The sequence below is a fragment of the Tupaia chinensis genome, unplaced genomic scaffold (assembly GCF_000334495.1).
Source record: "Tupaia chinensis unplaced genomic scaffold, TupChi_1.0 Scaffold148350_1, whole genome shotgun sequence".
Taxonomy (NCBI): Eukaryota; Metazoa; Chordata; class Mammalia; order Scandentia; family Tupaiidae; genus Tupaia; species Tupaia belangeri.
The window spans coordinates 329,418-345,132 of record NW_006208201.1 but is presented as its reverse complement, the minus strand read 5'-3'; the positions used below and the strand labels follow the sequence as shown (position 1 = coordinate 345,132).

The window sequence follows — 15,715 nt, the reverse complement described above, 5'->3', positions numbered from 1 at the left end:
GTCAAATAAAATAATTTTAATAATTTTGGATTTTTATAATAGTACAAAAATAATGTCCCCTCAAGGCTTTATTTTCCTATGATCTTAGCCATTTTCTTAACTTACTTTATTTTTCTTTTTTAAAAAGTTTGTTGTTTGTTTTGCTGTAGGGCACGTGCACTTGATAGAGAGACAGAAAGACAGAAAGCAAAAAATCACTCTTTCAGGGGGATGGCCATGCCACAACCCCTTCTCCATTCTCCTCTTGGGATCTTTGGCATGCATGCATATGTGCCTGGTGTGAGTTTCAAGTCGCAATGTCTGGGACTCAAATTGTGGTCGACCACATGAGAGTCCAGTGACATAAGCATTACTCCATCTGCTGTTCCCATCTTTGTTTTAATTTTGATAAGAGGTTTTTGCCATAGGGTGTATGCACTTGCTGGAGTGAGAGAGACAGAGACAATGAGAGGTAACATCCCCTAGGAGGGGTGACCATACCGCAGTCCCTTTTAACCCCTTCTTCTCTATTCTCCTCTTGGGATCTTGTGCACACACACACATACAGGTGTGATTTTCAAGCCACTGGGTCCAGGTCTTCAACTGATGTTGGCATGATTTTCAAGGTCCAGGTTTCAAACTACTATTGGCCACATGAGAGTCCAGTGATATAACTACTATGCCACCTGCCAGCCATGTTATTTTTATTTTTTAAACAAATTCTTTATTTAGGGACCAGCAGTTGGCACAATGGCGTAATGAGTTTAAATTCATGCCGGATATGCCCAAGATCCTGTGTGCGTGCATGCCCAAGATCCTGAGAGGAGAATGGAGAAGGGATTGCAGCATGGCCATCTCCCCTGGAGGGTGATTTCTCGGTTTCTGTCTCTCTGTCTCTTTTTGTCTTTCTAGTAAGTGCACGCGCTGTATAGCAAAACCCTCTCCAAAGGGGAAAAAATTCTTTATTTAATTTTATTATTGTTATTATTCTTCAATTTGGCTAGAGAGAACAGAAAGAAGGAGAATAAGAACATACACTGTCAGGTCTGGGAGTCAACAGCAGTCAGCCTTGTGGGAGTCCAGTGCTTAAACATCATGCCACCTGTTGGCCCCACCCTGTTATTTTTCTAAAGTACTTTACCTCTTATTGTTTTGTCTTCTTTATTTTCTATTATGTGACTTCTAATTCATCCTAGCAATTAGTTTTAGTCCTCTTTCCTTCATTCCCTGTGATATACCTTGGGAGCTGTTCCTTATCCTCTTATTTAGAAAGTAAGGAATTTAAGCAAATTCTTCTCTTATATGAGATATTTGTAAATTGTTTGGAGGAATATTATTAGATTGGTGTAAAAAGGAATGGGAAGAGAATTGTTAATGAGTTATAGTGTATGACTCTTTTTTCATTAAGTGTCAGAATAAATTATCACTTATTGGAACTGAGACGCTCACTGATTCAACTGCTCAGGTAAGAATCTTTTTTTTTTTCTTCCTAAAAATAATTAAATGTAATTCATTGTATCTTGGAAAAGAAGTTTATATGTCTATATTACATAAAGTCTTTTTTGTGTTTTTAAGAATTTATCTTCTTTCTTTTTTAAAAAGACATGTATTTATTTACTTATCTATTTATTTGTTGTGATTTTCAAGCTGCCAAGTCCAGGGCTTTAATGTGGTCAGCCATGTGGGAATCTAGTGCCTTAACCACCATTCCACCTGTAGACCCTATATCAAGTCTTTAATAGCTGCACATACTATTTTATGTATACATTAATAGTAAGATGACTTGCTTTTTGGTGGCTGTTATGATTCCATGTTTGTAAACAATTTTTTTAAGTTTATTTATTACTTTTATGAGAGTGCGAGACAGAGACAGAACCCTTAAGAGTCTTGAGAGCCTTCTCCTTGACCCAGCTTTCCCAGCCATGGGTGTATATTCATGACTTAATACATTTTCTAAATCAAGGAACCAGTTATGTTTTAGACATATTTTATATTTTAGAAATATTACTGTTACTATCTTTTTTGGAAAGGTTTTTGAGGCCTAGCTGCAGCAATACGTGCCGGTTCATGCTGCCACTCAGCAGGCCAAGGCCACGTGGGAAGCCTGAGTTAATTCTTGGCTCACTTCAAAAACCAAACACCAGAGCCAGCAGGTGGTATGGTGGTTAATGTGCTGGACTTCCACATGGCTGACTGCGGTTCAAGTCCCGGACTAAATGGCTTGAAACTCACCCTGGTGTTTGTGTTTAAGTGCCCAAAATCCTGAGAGGAGAATGGAGAAGAGGGGATTGTGACACAGCTACCTCTCCGGGGGTGATTTCTCACTTTTCCACTCTCTGATTCTCTCCATCTCACTCACTCTTTCTCTTCGTAAACACATACATCAATGACAAAACCCAATAAAGTAAATAAATGAATGCATGCATGCATGCATGCCAGACGCCAGTAATTTTAGCTTCTGAGTAGGCTGAGGCAGGAAGATTGTGATATAGTAAGATCCTGTCATAAAGGAAAGTAGGAAGGAAAGAAGGAAGGGGAGAAGAAAGGAAGGAAAGAACTGTCTAATTTTATAGCAAGATCAAAAGAATTTGTATATAGGGGTAGGAAACGAAGAAATGTTTAATTTTATAGGAAGATCAGAAATAATTTGGGTATTTGCCTTGCTAGACTTTGCCAGCCTGAGAGCTGTGATTCTTCAATGTAGTATTACTCCTTTTTTAATAGATTAAAATGAATACCAGTAATTTCACATACTTCAAACTAATATGAACAGAAGTGATATGTATCTCTGATGATTATCTAAATTTCACCTTGCTTAAGTAAAATAGTTCCCTCTTTCTTAGTTTCACTTTGTGTAGTTTCAGTTACCTACAGTCAACACGGTGTGAAAATATTAAATGAAATATTCCAGAAGTAAAGAAATCATAAGTTTTAAATTACATGTTGTTTTGGATATATAATGGAAATATAGTTTGACAAGAGGAAGAAGTTCTAGTGTTATAGCAAAGTAGGATAATTATAGTTAACAATAATTTACTATCTATATTGAAATAGCTAAAGGACAGTATTTTTCAATGCTCTAAACACAAAGTAATGGTAAATGTTTAAAATGATGAATATGCTTATGCCCTATTATGACTCTTACACATTATATTCATATACTAAAAAAATCACACTTTATTCCATAGATTTGTACAATTATTACTTTTTACTTATAAAAATATATTAAATGAAGTAATGCCTGATTAAATAAATCAATAAATTGCATTCTATTCCAAGTAGCCTACTGAAATTTCACCTGTTCTGTTCCTACCCTAGCAGGATGTGAATCATCATTTTGTCCAGGGCTTCTTCTACACTATGCGCTTGTTAGTCACTTCACAGCTGCCTTTTTTATCAGATATGCTTTTGTAGTATTATAGTCCTTATGTTCAAGTAAAATGTTATTTTACTTAGTTGTTTTATTTTCTTATTATTATCAATCTCTTATTGTGCCCAATTTACAAATTTAACTTTATCAAAAGTATGTATGCATAGAGAAAAACATAGTATATGCAGTTGGCCCTTCGCATCCCTATGTTCCACATTTGCAGATTCAACCAAAAGTAAATGGAACAATATTTGGGAGAGAAAAAGTAAAAAGTAACAAGATAGCAATAAATATTAATACAAATAGAAACCAATGTAATATATAATGATTTATATAGTATTTACATTATAAGAAATAATTTTATATACATAGAATATGTAGTTTATATGCCATTATTGTACCATTTTATATAAGAGATTTGAGTGTCTACAGATTTTGGAACAACTTCCTAGGGATACTGAGGGACAACTAGTGTTTAGTACTATCCAAGGTTTCAGACCTTAAGTGGGGATCTTGGAACATAGTCCCTATGAATAAGCGAGGACTATTACACTATTTAAAAATGTCTTGAAATTGGGACCAGCAGGTGGCATAATGGTCACTTTTCTGGACTCCCACATGGTCTACCACAGTTTGATTCCTCTTTGGAGAGGCAGAGAGAAACAGAAAGCAAGAAATCATGCCCAGGGGTGGTGGCTATGCCACAATCTCTTCCCTTCCATTCTCATTTTTCTCTTGGGAGTTTGGGCATATGCACCCATGTGCCTGGCATGAATTTCAAGTCACCAGGTACAGGACTTGAACCATGTTCGGCAGTGTGGGAGTCCAGCAACATAACCACTATACCATCTGCTAGTGCCCTGAAATTTGACTTTAAACATACATAGACTTTAGTGGACTAATCTGTCAACAGATTTTCACATACATTTGTAATTATCAAAATTAGAATAATTATAATCACCTAATACCAAAAACATGCTCATTCTAATTTATCTTTGGCTAAGAGATATACAATTTACAAATTATTGTGTAGTGAACCTGGTTTTTTTGTGCGGCTTGTGAAAATAGTCTCATTTTATAATTGTGCATGTGTATTTACATTTATTTTCAGCTATTCAGCTAAAAACAGTTACATATTTTCTGAAAGGGTAGACAGAAGAAAAAGGACATATTTAACACAAAATTGTCAAATATGTTGTCAAGAAATAACATCTTTTTTATTTTAAGGTATATTTGTTAAAAAATAAACTTATTGCACATAAGTTTCTATTACTTATCTATTTATTTGTTGTGATTTTCAAGCTGCCAAGTCCAGGGCTTTAATGTGGTCAGCCATGTGGGAATCTAGTGCCTTAACCACCATTCCACCTGTAGACCCTATATCAAGTCTTTAATAGCTGCACATACTATTTTATGTATACATTAATAGTAAGATGACTTGCTTTTTGGTGGCTGTTATGATTCCATGTTTGTAAACAATTTTTTTAAGTTTATTTATTACTTTTATGAGAGTGCGAGACAGAGACAGAACCCTTAAGAGTCTTGAGAGCCTTCTCCTTGACCCAGCTTTCCCAGCCATGGGTGTATATTCATGACTTAATACATTTTCTAAATCAAGGAACCAGTTATGTTTTAGACATATTTTATATTTTAGAAATATTACTGTTACTATCTTTTTTGGAAAGGTTTTTGAGGCCTAGCTGCAGCAATACGTGCCGGTTCATGCTGCCACTCAGCAGGCCAAGGCCACGTGGGAAGCCTGAGTTAATTCTTGGCTCACTTCAAAAACCAAACACCAGAGCCAGCAGGTGGTATGGTGGTTAATGTGCTGGACTTCCACATGGCTGACTGCGGTTCAAGTCCCGGACTAAATGGCTTGAAACTCACCCTGGTGTTTGTGTTTAAGTGCCCAAAATCCTGAGAGGAGAATGGAGAAGAGGGGATTGTGACACAGCTACCTCTCCGGGGGTGATTTCTCACTTTTCCACTCTCTGATTCTCTCCATCTCACTCACTCTTTCTCTTCGTAAACACATACATCAATGACAAAACCCAATAAAGTAAATAAATGAATGCATGCATGCATGCATGCCAGACGCCAGTAATTTTAGCTTCTGAGTAGGCTGAGGCAGGAAGATTGTGATATAGTAAGATCCTGTCATAAAGGAAAGTAGGAAGGAAAGAAGGAAGGGGAGAAGAAAGGAAGGAAAGAACTGTCTAATTTTATAGCAAGATCAAAAGAATTTGTATATAGGGGTAGGAAACGAAGAAATGTTTAATTTTATAGGAAGATCAGAAATAATTTGGGTATTTGCCTTGCTAGACTTTGCCAGCCTGAGAGCTGTGATTCTTCAATGTAGTATTACTCCTTTTTTAATAGATTAAAATGAATACCAGTAATTTCACATACTTCAAACTAATATGAACAGAAGTGATATGTATCTCTGATGATTATCTAAATTTCACCTTGCTTAAGTAAAATAGTTCCCTCTTTCTTAGTTTCACTTTGTGTAGTTTCAGTTACCTACAGTCAACACGGTGTGAAAATATTAAATGAAATATTCCAGAAGTAAAGAAATCATAAGTTTTAAATTACATGTTGTTTTGGATATATAATGGAAATATAGTTTGACAAGAGGAAGAAGTTCTAGTGTTATAGCAAAGTAGGATAATTATAGTTAACAATAATTTACTATCTATATTGAAATAGCTAAAGGACAGTATTTTTCAATGCTCTAAACACAAAGTAATGGTAAATGTTTAAAATGATGAATATGCTTATGCCCTATTATGACTCTTACACATTATATTCATATACTAAAAAAATCACACTTTATTCCATAGATTTGTACAATTATTACTTTTTACTTATAAAAATATATTAAATGAAGTAATGCCTGATTAAATAAATCAATAAATTGCATTCTATTCCAAGTAGCCTACTGAAATTTCACCTGTTCTGTTCCTACCCTAGCAGGATGTGAATCATCATTTTGTCCAGGGCTTCTTCTACACTATGCGCTTGTTAGTCACTTCACAGCTGCCTTTTTTATCAGATATGCTTTTGTAGTATTATAGTCCTTATGTTCAAGTAAAATGTTATTTTACTTAGTTGTTTTATTTTCTTATTATTATCAATCTCTTATTGTGCCCAATTTACAAATTTAACTTTATCAAAAGTATGTATGCATAGAGAAAAACATAGTATATGCAGTTGGCCCTTCGCATCCCTATGTTCCACATTTGCAGATTCAACCAAAAGTAAATGGAACAATATTTGGGAGAGAAAAAGTAAAAAGTAACAAGATAGCAATAAATATTAATACAAATAGAAACCAATGTAATATATAATGATTTATATAGTATTTACATTATAAGAAATAATTTTATATACATAGAATATGTAGTTTATATGCCATTATTGTACCATTTTATATAAGAGATTTGAGTGTCTACAGATTTTGGAACAACTTCCTAGGGATACTGAGGGACAACTAGTGTTTAGTACTATCCAAGGTTTCAGACCTTAAGTGGGGATCTTGGAACATAGTCCCTATGAATAAGCGAGGACTATTACACTATTTAAAAATGTCTTGAAATTGGGACCAGCAGGTGGCATAATGGTCACTTTTCTGGACTCCCACATGGTCTACCACAGTTTGATTCCTCTTTGGAGAGGCAGAGAGAAACAGAAAGCAAGAAATCATGCCCAGGGGTGATGGCTATGCCACAATCTCTTCCCTTCCATTCTCATTTTTCTCTTGGGAGTTTGGGCATATGCACCCATGTGCCTGGCATGAATTTCAAGTCACCAGGTACAGGACTTGAACCATGTTCGGCAGTGTGGGAGTCCAGCAACATAACCACTATACCATCTGCTAGTGCCCTGAAATTTGACTTTAAACATACATAGACTTTAGTGGACTAATCTGTCAACAGATTTTCACATACATTTGTAATTATCAAAATTAGAATAATTATAATCACCTAATACCAAAAACATGCTCATTCTAATTTATCTTTGGCTAAGAGATATACAATTTACAAATTATTGTGTAGTGAACCTGGTTTTTTTGTGCGGCTTGTGAAAATAGTCTCATTTTATAATTGTGCATGTGTATTTACATTTATTTTCAGCTATTCAGCTAAAAACAGTTACATATTTTCTGAAAGGGTAGACAGAAGAAAAAGGACATATTTAACACAAAATTGTCAAATATGTTGTCAAGAAATAACATCTTTTTTATTTTAAGGTATATTTGTTAAAAAATAAACTTATTGCACATAAGTTTCTATAGTTTGCATGATGAAGCAGAATTTATAATTTTTGTACTTTATTTCTGACATAGCAGGTGATTTATGAACTTTGATTAGCATACTTTAAAGCAGAATTCTGTTTGTAGTGATGTTAATGGTGGCTGTTTTGCTATCCATGTATGTGTGGAACAAATATTAAATTATTAAGGAAGTAGACATTTTTATTTATGAATAGCTTTGAATATTCTATGTGAAGTGATTTAGTTTTATTCTCTCCTTTTTTTGTAGCTCTCATTGTTACTTATGCAAGTGAAATATCTGATGGCAGAACTCAGTCAATGGCACAGAGAAATGCCTGAAAGTAAGCTCTTATTTTTAGATTCCTAGCTTTGTAAACAAATGACAAATTGATTTAATAATCACAAGAAAAATTACAAGATCCATTTGGCCTTCTTAAAACTGCCTAAATTCTTTTGGTATTAGAAACCCAATCCATTTTTTTATTTCTATACAGTTATTTTAGAGAAACATATCTATTGGACATTGGATGATAATTAAGATTATTGTAATAAAATTATTTATTTATGTCTTCATCTGCTTTCTGTTGCAATAATGGAATACCACAAAATGGGCAATTTATGATGAATAGTAATTTATTTGACTCATAACTCTGGAGGTTGAGAAGTCCAAGAGCATGGCATTGGCATCTGGTAGGGCCTTCATGCCACATCATCCAGTAGCAGAAGGCAGAAGAGCAAGTGAGTGTACAATATAGAGTGTTGAGGTGAGACCGTGTAGGCCAAATGATCTCTAGATGTCAAAGGAAATAACAGATTAGACTTGGCAGAGAAGTTCACCTTGTTGGTTTAGTGTTTATTCAGGGAACTCACAGACTTAAGCAAGGTCTTAGGCAACCACAAGATGAGTGGCTCTCTGTACCGTTTACTTCAAAGGCTTATGTGTATATAGGTAATACAGGAGAGGGGTTGTAATGGGAGTATGCATAGGAAGGAATTTTAAGTGATATATAGAGCAGTTTTGGGTACAGTGCCATATGTTTTTATTTTATTTTATTAAAAAAACTTTTTTGAGAGATTTTTAGTGCATGTGCACTCACTGGAGATACAGAGCGAGACAGAGACAGAAAGTAAGAAGTCACCCACCTGGTGGGATGCGCACAGTGCAGTCCCTTCTCCTCCATCCTCCTCTCGGGATTTTGGGCATGCATACACACATGCCCAACGTGAGTTTTAAGGCACCGGGTCTGGGACTCAAACTGCAGTCAGCTATGTCAGAGTCTGGCTGTGTAAACATTACGCTATCTGCTGGTCCCAAGTGCCATATCTTTCTAAAAATTTTTATCTATCTATCTATCTATCTATCTATCTATCTATCTAATTCCATTTGATGGAGGGAGTTTAGAAAGGAAAGTGAGAAAGCAAGCTGTCAAGTCTGGGACTCAAAGCACAGTCAGCCATGTGGGAATCCAGCTCCTTTAACCACCATGCCACCTGCCAACCCCTCAAGTGCCATATCTTAACTATGATTGGTAGCATGCTGCTCCATGGATAAAGATATTAGGTATGTATCTTATAATAGCTTAAGCTGCATTGAAGTCTTAGAAATGTAGCCAGGGCACTTGGGTCAAATGTCAATCAAGATGGCAGTTTAGCTTTTTTTTTTTTAAGAATTATTTTAATTAACTTTATGTATTTATTTTAATACGACCAGAGAGGGACAGAGTGAGAAAGGGGGAGGGAGAGGAAGGGAGAGAGAGAAAGTGAGAAAGCAAGCCACCAGGTTCAGGACTGGAACCACTGTCAGCCATGTCGGAGTCCAGTGCACTTAACCACCATACCACCTGATGGTCCCCTCAGATTAGCTTTAAGATGGAGTTACTTTTGGTCATGCCCCAGAGATGATGAGGAAATGAACTTATCCTTTTATCAGGAGCCCACTCCTTGATAAGCAACCCTATCCTAAGATAAAGGCATTAATCCATTCATGAGGATATAGCCCTTGAGACTTAACTATCTTGCTCTCCTTTTTTTAAGTTGCTAAAGCGTTTATGTATTTACCAGGGAAAGAGAAAAAAACAACCCCTCTACCAATGGGGCGTGGTCATGCTGCAATCTTTTCTCCTCTATTTCTTGATTCCATTAGGTTTTGGGCACACACATGTATACACTTGGACATGTTCCTTAAATTGCTGGGATTGGGATTAGAACTATGGTTTACAATATGGGGATCAGCACCCCATTCCCTGTGCTTAAACACTGCACTATAAGGTGACTTCTACCATGTCTTAAAGATCCCACCTCTCAATACTTTTACAATGGTAATTAAGTTTTAATATGAATTTGGGGGTACATTTGAGCTTTAGCAGTTTCTTAATGAGTAAAACTTACTTAGGAAAAGAGAAAAAATATTTTATTTGTAATACTAGCACTTTGAAATAGAGGTCTGATCAGAGTTTGTCAAATATGCAGAGTTTATTCAGATACAAGTTTGAGGATGGCTACCGGAGATACAAAGACTTCAGTAACCTAAATCCATTTCTCTGATATGACAGAGTTCAGGGTCATTTTTAAAGGAAAAAAGGATGGCACTGGGGAGAAGTGAGGGTTGTAAAGTTGTTTTGTCAAGTTTACATTAGTGCTATCATTTTAGAAATTTTAAATAACACTTGATTAGGAAAATTGAACTTTTCTAGTATAAAGCTGAATACAAAAAAATGTTGTTATATAAATATTAGATATTCATTTCTATTCACTAGACTGATTACAGTTTTAGAAAAATTTTTATATATTTTGCTGCTTTTTATTCATTGCTCATAAATGTTTTTAGAGAGGAATCATACTTTCTCTATTAAAATTCACATACATTTCATTTTGTGAAATTGTATTTCTGGGATTTCTTCTTTAGAACTGAAAGCACCAATGTATAATAAGATGCTTACTGTGTCTTCATTTCTCATAGCTAAAAACTAGACACAAAGTTAATGCTCAATCAATAGAATATATTCATACTTTGGAATAATATGCAGCCATTAAAATTATAAATTAGACCTATACCAGATTAATAGAAAGGCCTTCCATGAGAATTTTGCTTAGTGAAAGTAAGATGAGAATATAAGTATGTATGGTATTATTTCATTTTTATAAAATTAGCAATGATAAAATTAATACCTCCCTCATACACACACACCCAGGAGGAAGTGGCCAGGCTGCAGTCCCTTCTATTCTGTTCTCTTTTTGGGATTTTCGGCATTCACACATGTACCTAGTTTGATCTTCAAGCCACTGGGGACTTCAAACTGCATGGATTCCATGTGGAATCCAGTGCCTTAACCACCATGCCACCTGTTAGCCTAGTAATAACCCTTTTATGTATATGTATGTGTGTTTATGTGTTTATATATGTATATTTATGCTTAGAATCATATGACTACAGAGGAAAATCTTTAAGGAACACTTTATAGATCATTAAATTTGCTTTTAGGAGTCTGAAAAAGGCATGCAAACAAAATATATAAATATCTAGTTTACCTGGAATTATATATGGGTGGCTGTTAAATAAAAATATTTTTTTAAGAACTGTACACATTTTATAAAGTGTTATATAATATGCAAGTTCAGAGGGAAAGGATTATCTCAGGAGCCAGCTAGTGGCACAGTGGTAAAGCAACTAAACCCACATAGAAGTGTCTTGCATTTGGGACCTGCATCTGGGACCTCTGAGCATTTCAGGCCTCTATGCATGACCCTGATGTGGGCTGGCTGAGATTGTGGGTGGATCGTGGCATGAAGACTCTGTTAGAGGTGGCTGTTACTCTCTCTTTCTTTCTCATGGAAGAAAAAGATGGACTAAACAAAAGGTTATTTTGTAAAAGTACTACATCAGGTTTTTGATTTTTGAGTAAGCGTATAGCAGTTGCATGTGGTGATGATTGAAAACAAACTATAGATAATTCTCAAGGAACTTACCAAGAGGCATTTGATATAAGCAAGAAAGAGATGCAACCCACGCACCAAATCTGCCTGGGGCTGCCTCTTAACTTTTCTGTATTTCACTGTAAGATCCTTAATAACTCAGAGCTTGCCTGCACATTGGCTAAAACGGCATTCAATGAAGCCATTACAGAGCTTGATAAACTGAATGAAGTCTGTTCATACAAAGACAGCACTCTCATCATGCAGTTGCTTAGATACAACTTAACATTATGGACATCAGACAATGCAGTGTGATGCAGCAGAAGGGGCCAAAAACTATATGTATACAGGGTGTCATCCTCCTTCCTCTCGAGAAACATTTTTACATGTCTCCATTCCTATTCCACTCGGATTTCCTGTAGAAAAAAACCCCACTCATATGTATGGAGTCAGCTGTTTATAGTCTTTCACACTGCAGCTTTGGGAAACTCCATTTCTTGATTTGTGTTTGTCTTGGCCTTCCTGGTGTGCAGTTACTACTGTAGAAAAGTATTAATAGCTTCATTTCTTATAAGCATAAGCAACTTCCAAATACTTACGTAGAGAACTAAAACTTAATCAGTATTTAAATAATCTGAACCAGTTCTGCAAGTGACTGTGTTTTTGTATTACTATGAGGATATGAAAATATAGTTAAATAAAACTTGAAGAGTGTTCTATGTAACTTCTTAATTTCTACATTCCCTCCCTTACTCTTCTTTAGGGGTTTCCTTTGAGTAAGTAACTTTTACATGCTCTTAATATATTCCTTTTTAGTAAGAATCCAGAAATATTAGAGTGAATGGAAAGGTACTTGACATTTCTAGGCTGGGGGTCACATGTTGAAATGCCTACTATACCATACATTATGGAGGTTGGGTGTATTGTGACAACAGGGAGTCTCCTTATTCATTCTTCATTTGCTGCTGTGTAAGTTGACAATTCTCCTTCCCAATAAAAATTCACTTACACCTCCTGCCTTTGTAGGAGTAGAAGTAGCATGTTGCTGCCAAAATACAAAATACAAGCTTCGCTTTTGGCAAATTAAAGTGCATGTCATTTTGTACAACACTAGAAAGGGGAAACAAATTAAAGTACACAAGTCCAAGTCTAAAACTTCAGTACTTTTCCATGCAGATATGTGCACATGCGAGAGGGTATTGGTTTATCCAGTGATTGTAGAGAGTTGGACCACTATTGTATGTCACTAATCATTGAAATGTAGTCCCAAGAAAAGCCTTGTGAAAATGTCATGCCCTATGTAACAAGAGAGTAACATAAAATAAAATTAAATTTTATAAACCAAAAAAAAAAAAAAAAGATTTAACTAAGCATATGTATAATTTTGTTTTTTGTTTTTGTAGTAATTCCCCTGACTGAAGATGTTCTGGTCACATTAGGAAAAGAACGGGTAAGTTGCTTAAGGAATTTATGACTAGAATAATTTATAATCAGAATTGTTTTAGATAAATTCATGACTTAAGAAGTAGAATGAGGGAACAGCAGATGGTGTTATAGTTATGTCACTGGACTCCCACATAGTTGACCGTGGTTCGAGTCCTGAACCCGGTGGCTTAAAACTCATGCCAAGCACGTGTGCATGTGTGCCTAAGATCCTGAGAGGATATAGAAGAGAGGGGATTGTGTTGTAGCCATCCCCCAACGCGTAATTTCTTGCTTTTTCTGTCTCTCTATCTCTCTCTGTTGCTTTGGTGAGCACATGTGCCTTATAGTAAAAATCTCTAAAAAGCAAATAAATAAATAAATAAAGGAATTGAGGGGTCAGCAGGTGGCATGGTGGCTAAGGGTACTGAACTCCTACATGACCGACTGCAGTTCAAGTCTGGACCTGGTGGTGACTTGTTTTCTTACTTTCCCTCTCTTTCACTTTCTCTCTCTCTATTTCTCTGTCCCTCTCTGGTCAAATTTAAATAAATAAATAGGTAAATTGGGGACCAGCAGTTAGCGTAATGGCTATGTCACTGGACTGCCATGTAGTCGACCACAGTTTGAGTCCCGGACCCGGTAGCTTAAATTCACGCCAGGTGCATGTGCGTGCATGCCCAAGATCCCGAGCAGAGAATGGAGGAGAAGGGATTGCAGTGTGGCCATCCCCCCTGTTTGCAGTGTGACCATCGCTTTTTGTTTCTGTCTCTGTCTGGCGAGCGCACATGCCCTATAGCAATAAATAAATAAGGTTAAATAAAATAATCCTTTAAAAAAAGAAATAGAATGAAACCATTCTAAAACCATATTATGAACATTTTCCCAGGATGAAAGATAATTCTGTGTGTTGAAAAAGTCCACTAAATTTTCAACTCAATGAAAAGTGATACATAGCATAATGATCCAGCAGAATTTTCCCCTTTGTTATAGCCCTTAGGTTAGCAACTGTAGCTTAAATGAGGGCTAGAATGTGTGTAGTGCCAGCATCTGCCTCAATACATTTTATTATGACAAATAGTAAAGGGATTGTGTATTTATCTTATGTCTCGTCATTGTACATTTATTTTTGTATTCATTGAGCCACGTCTATGGGAGTTTGTTCTATGATTTCTAAATTTCATTGATAATTTCTACCCGCAATAACTAACCAGAGCATAGATGTGTTATATCATTGGAGGTAACCATTAGATATTAAAAGTTCATCATCTTTCTCCGTCATCCTTCTTTTCCCCAAACTACACTTTCAGCATATTTCAGCTAGCAGGGGTTATTATAGCAAATGCAAATCACACTTGTGATACCAATTGTATCAGGATGCTTTTTTGAAGACCACCTTCAGCCTCTGTGATTTCCTTGGGTAGGGTGTCTTTATCTATTCAGACTACATATTCTCAGAGCAAAAATGCATTAATCAGAAATTACATACTTAGCGTAAACTCTACTCAAACTGGTTTCATGTGGTCCAAGGTCCAAGGCATATGTTATTACTCAAGAGTTCATCTTTTAGGAGCTGACCAAGGACAGTTTATAATGTGCAAGATTTTCCCAACCTAAGCCTCTTGAGTTAACCGATTTCTACACTTAACATTGTCTTTTGGAGAACATAAGTTCCTAATTTGACTAACTCCACTTTATCAGATTTGCCTTTTTTTTTTTTTAAAGAATTATTTATTTATTTAGTTCCATTTGTTGTTGTTATTTTTAAATTTGACCAGACAGAAACAGACAGAGAGCAAGAGAAAGGGAAAGTGAGAAAGAAAGCCACCAGGTCGAGGACTCAAACTATGGTTGGCCATGAGGGAATCCAGTGCCTTTAATTACCATGCCACCTGCAGGCCGCAAGATTTGCTTTTAAGGTTTGTATTGTTAAATAAAAATAGGAGGCCATTGCTTGGACTAAGCTCCTGCACTAGACTCCAACACACCAGACTAAAAATCAAAATGGAGTTAGGGTAAAACTAAGTTGTTATCTAACCTGAGAAATTAATACCCTAGTTTCCCAAACATGTTAGTTTTGCTTGTCATGATAATAAAGTTCCTTCTGTTTTAATAAGTAACTAAATGTAATCTGATGTGAACTAATCAGTTATTTTCCTATCGTTCTTTTTCCTTGTCCCTGCATTACAAATAGAGTAACTTTGAAATGGTCAGTCTGCATTTTATTTCTTTGTTTCTTCATTCTTTAGCCCTTTTCTGTCTATAAAACTAACCACCTCTGCTCAGAACTGAACTCATTGGAACACTTCTTCTGTTTTATGGAATTTAGTGTTACCCAAATTTAGGATCGTGAATAAAGTCAATTGACATCTCGAAAATAAAATATTGTAATTTTGTCTTTAACAGTGCTCATTCAAAGAAATATTTCCAACTTGGGGCCACAAAAGTTTAGTGATCTTTTCTGATAGACGTTTTAAAGTTTTGTTACCAGTACGTGGTGTGGTGGTTAAGGTGCTGGACTCATACATGGTTGGCCAACTACTCTTCAAGTTCTGGATCTAGCAGGACTTGCTTTCTCACTTTCCCTCTTTTTCTCTCTCTGTTTCTCTCTGGTAAGCACTTGTGCTCTATAACAAATTTAAAAATAGTAATAATGGGGCCAGAAGGTGGAGTGGTGTTTGAGGCACTGGATTCTCATACGGCCAGGCCGACCATGATTCAGGTCCTGGACCTGTTGGCTTGCTTTCTCTTTCTCC

General features: G+C 35.9%; 1 protein-coding gene across 4 annotated transcripts in view; it reads left to right on the top strand.

Annotated features, from left to right (window-relative positions):
* CENPK (centromere protein K) overlaps positions 1–15,715 on the top strand; it is a 43,791-nt gene that overhangs the window by 12,724 nt on the left and 15,352 nt on the right. For 3 of the 4 annotated variants that reach the window (XM_006170410.3, XM_027769058.1, XM_014584978.2), the window contains exons 3-5: positions 1,388–1,444; positions 7,894–7,966; positions 12,941–12,987. In XM_006170410.3, coding sequence (XP_006170472.1) covers positions 1,388–1,444; positions 7,894–7,966; positions 12,941–12,987 — 177 coding nt within the window. The remainder of the gene's footprint in view (positions 1–1,387; positions 1,445–7,893; positions 7,967–12,940; positions 12,988–15,715) is intronic. The other variant, XM_027769056.1, reaches the window with a different exon arrangement.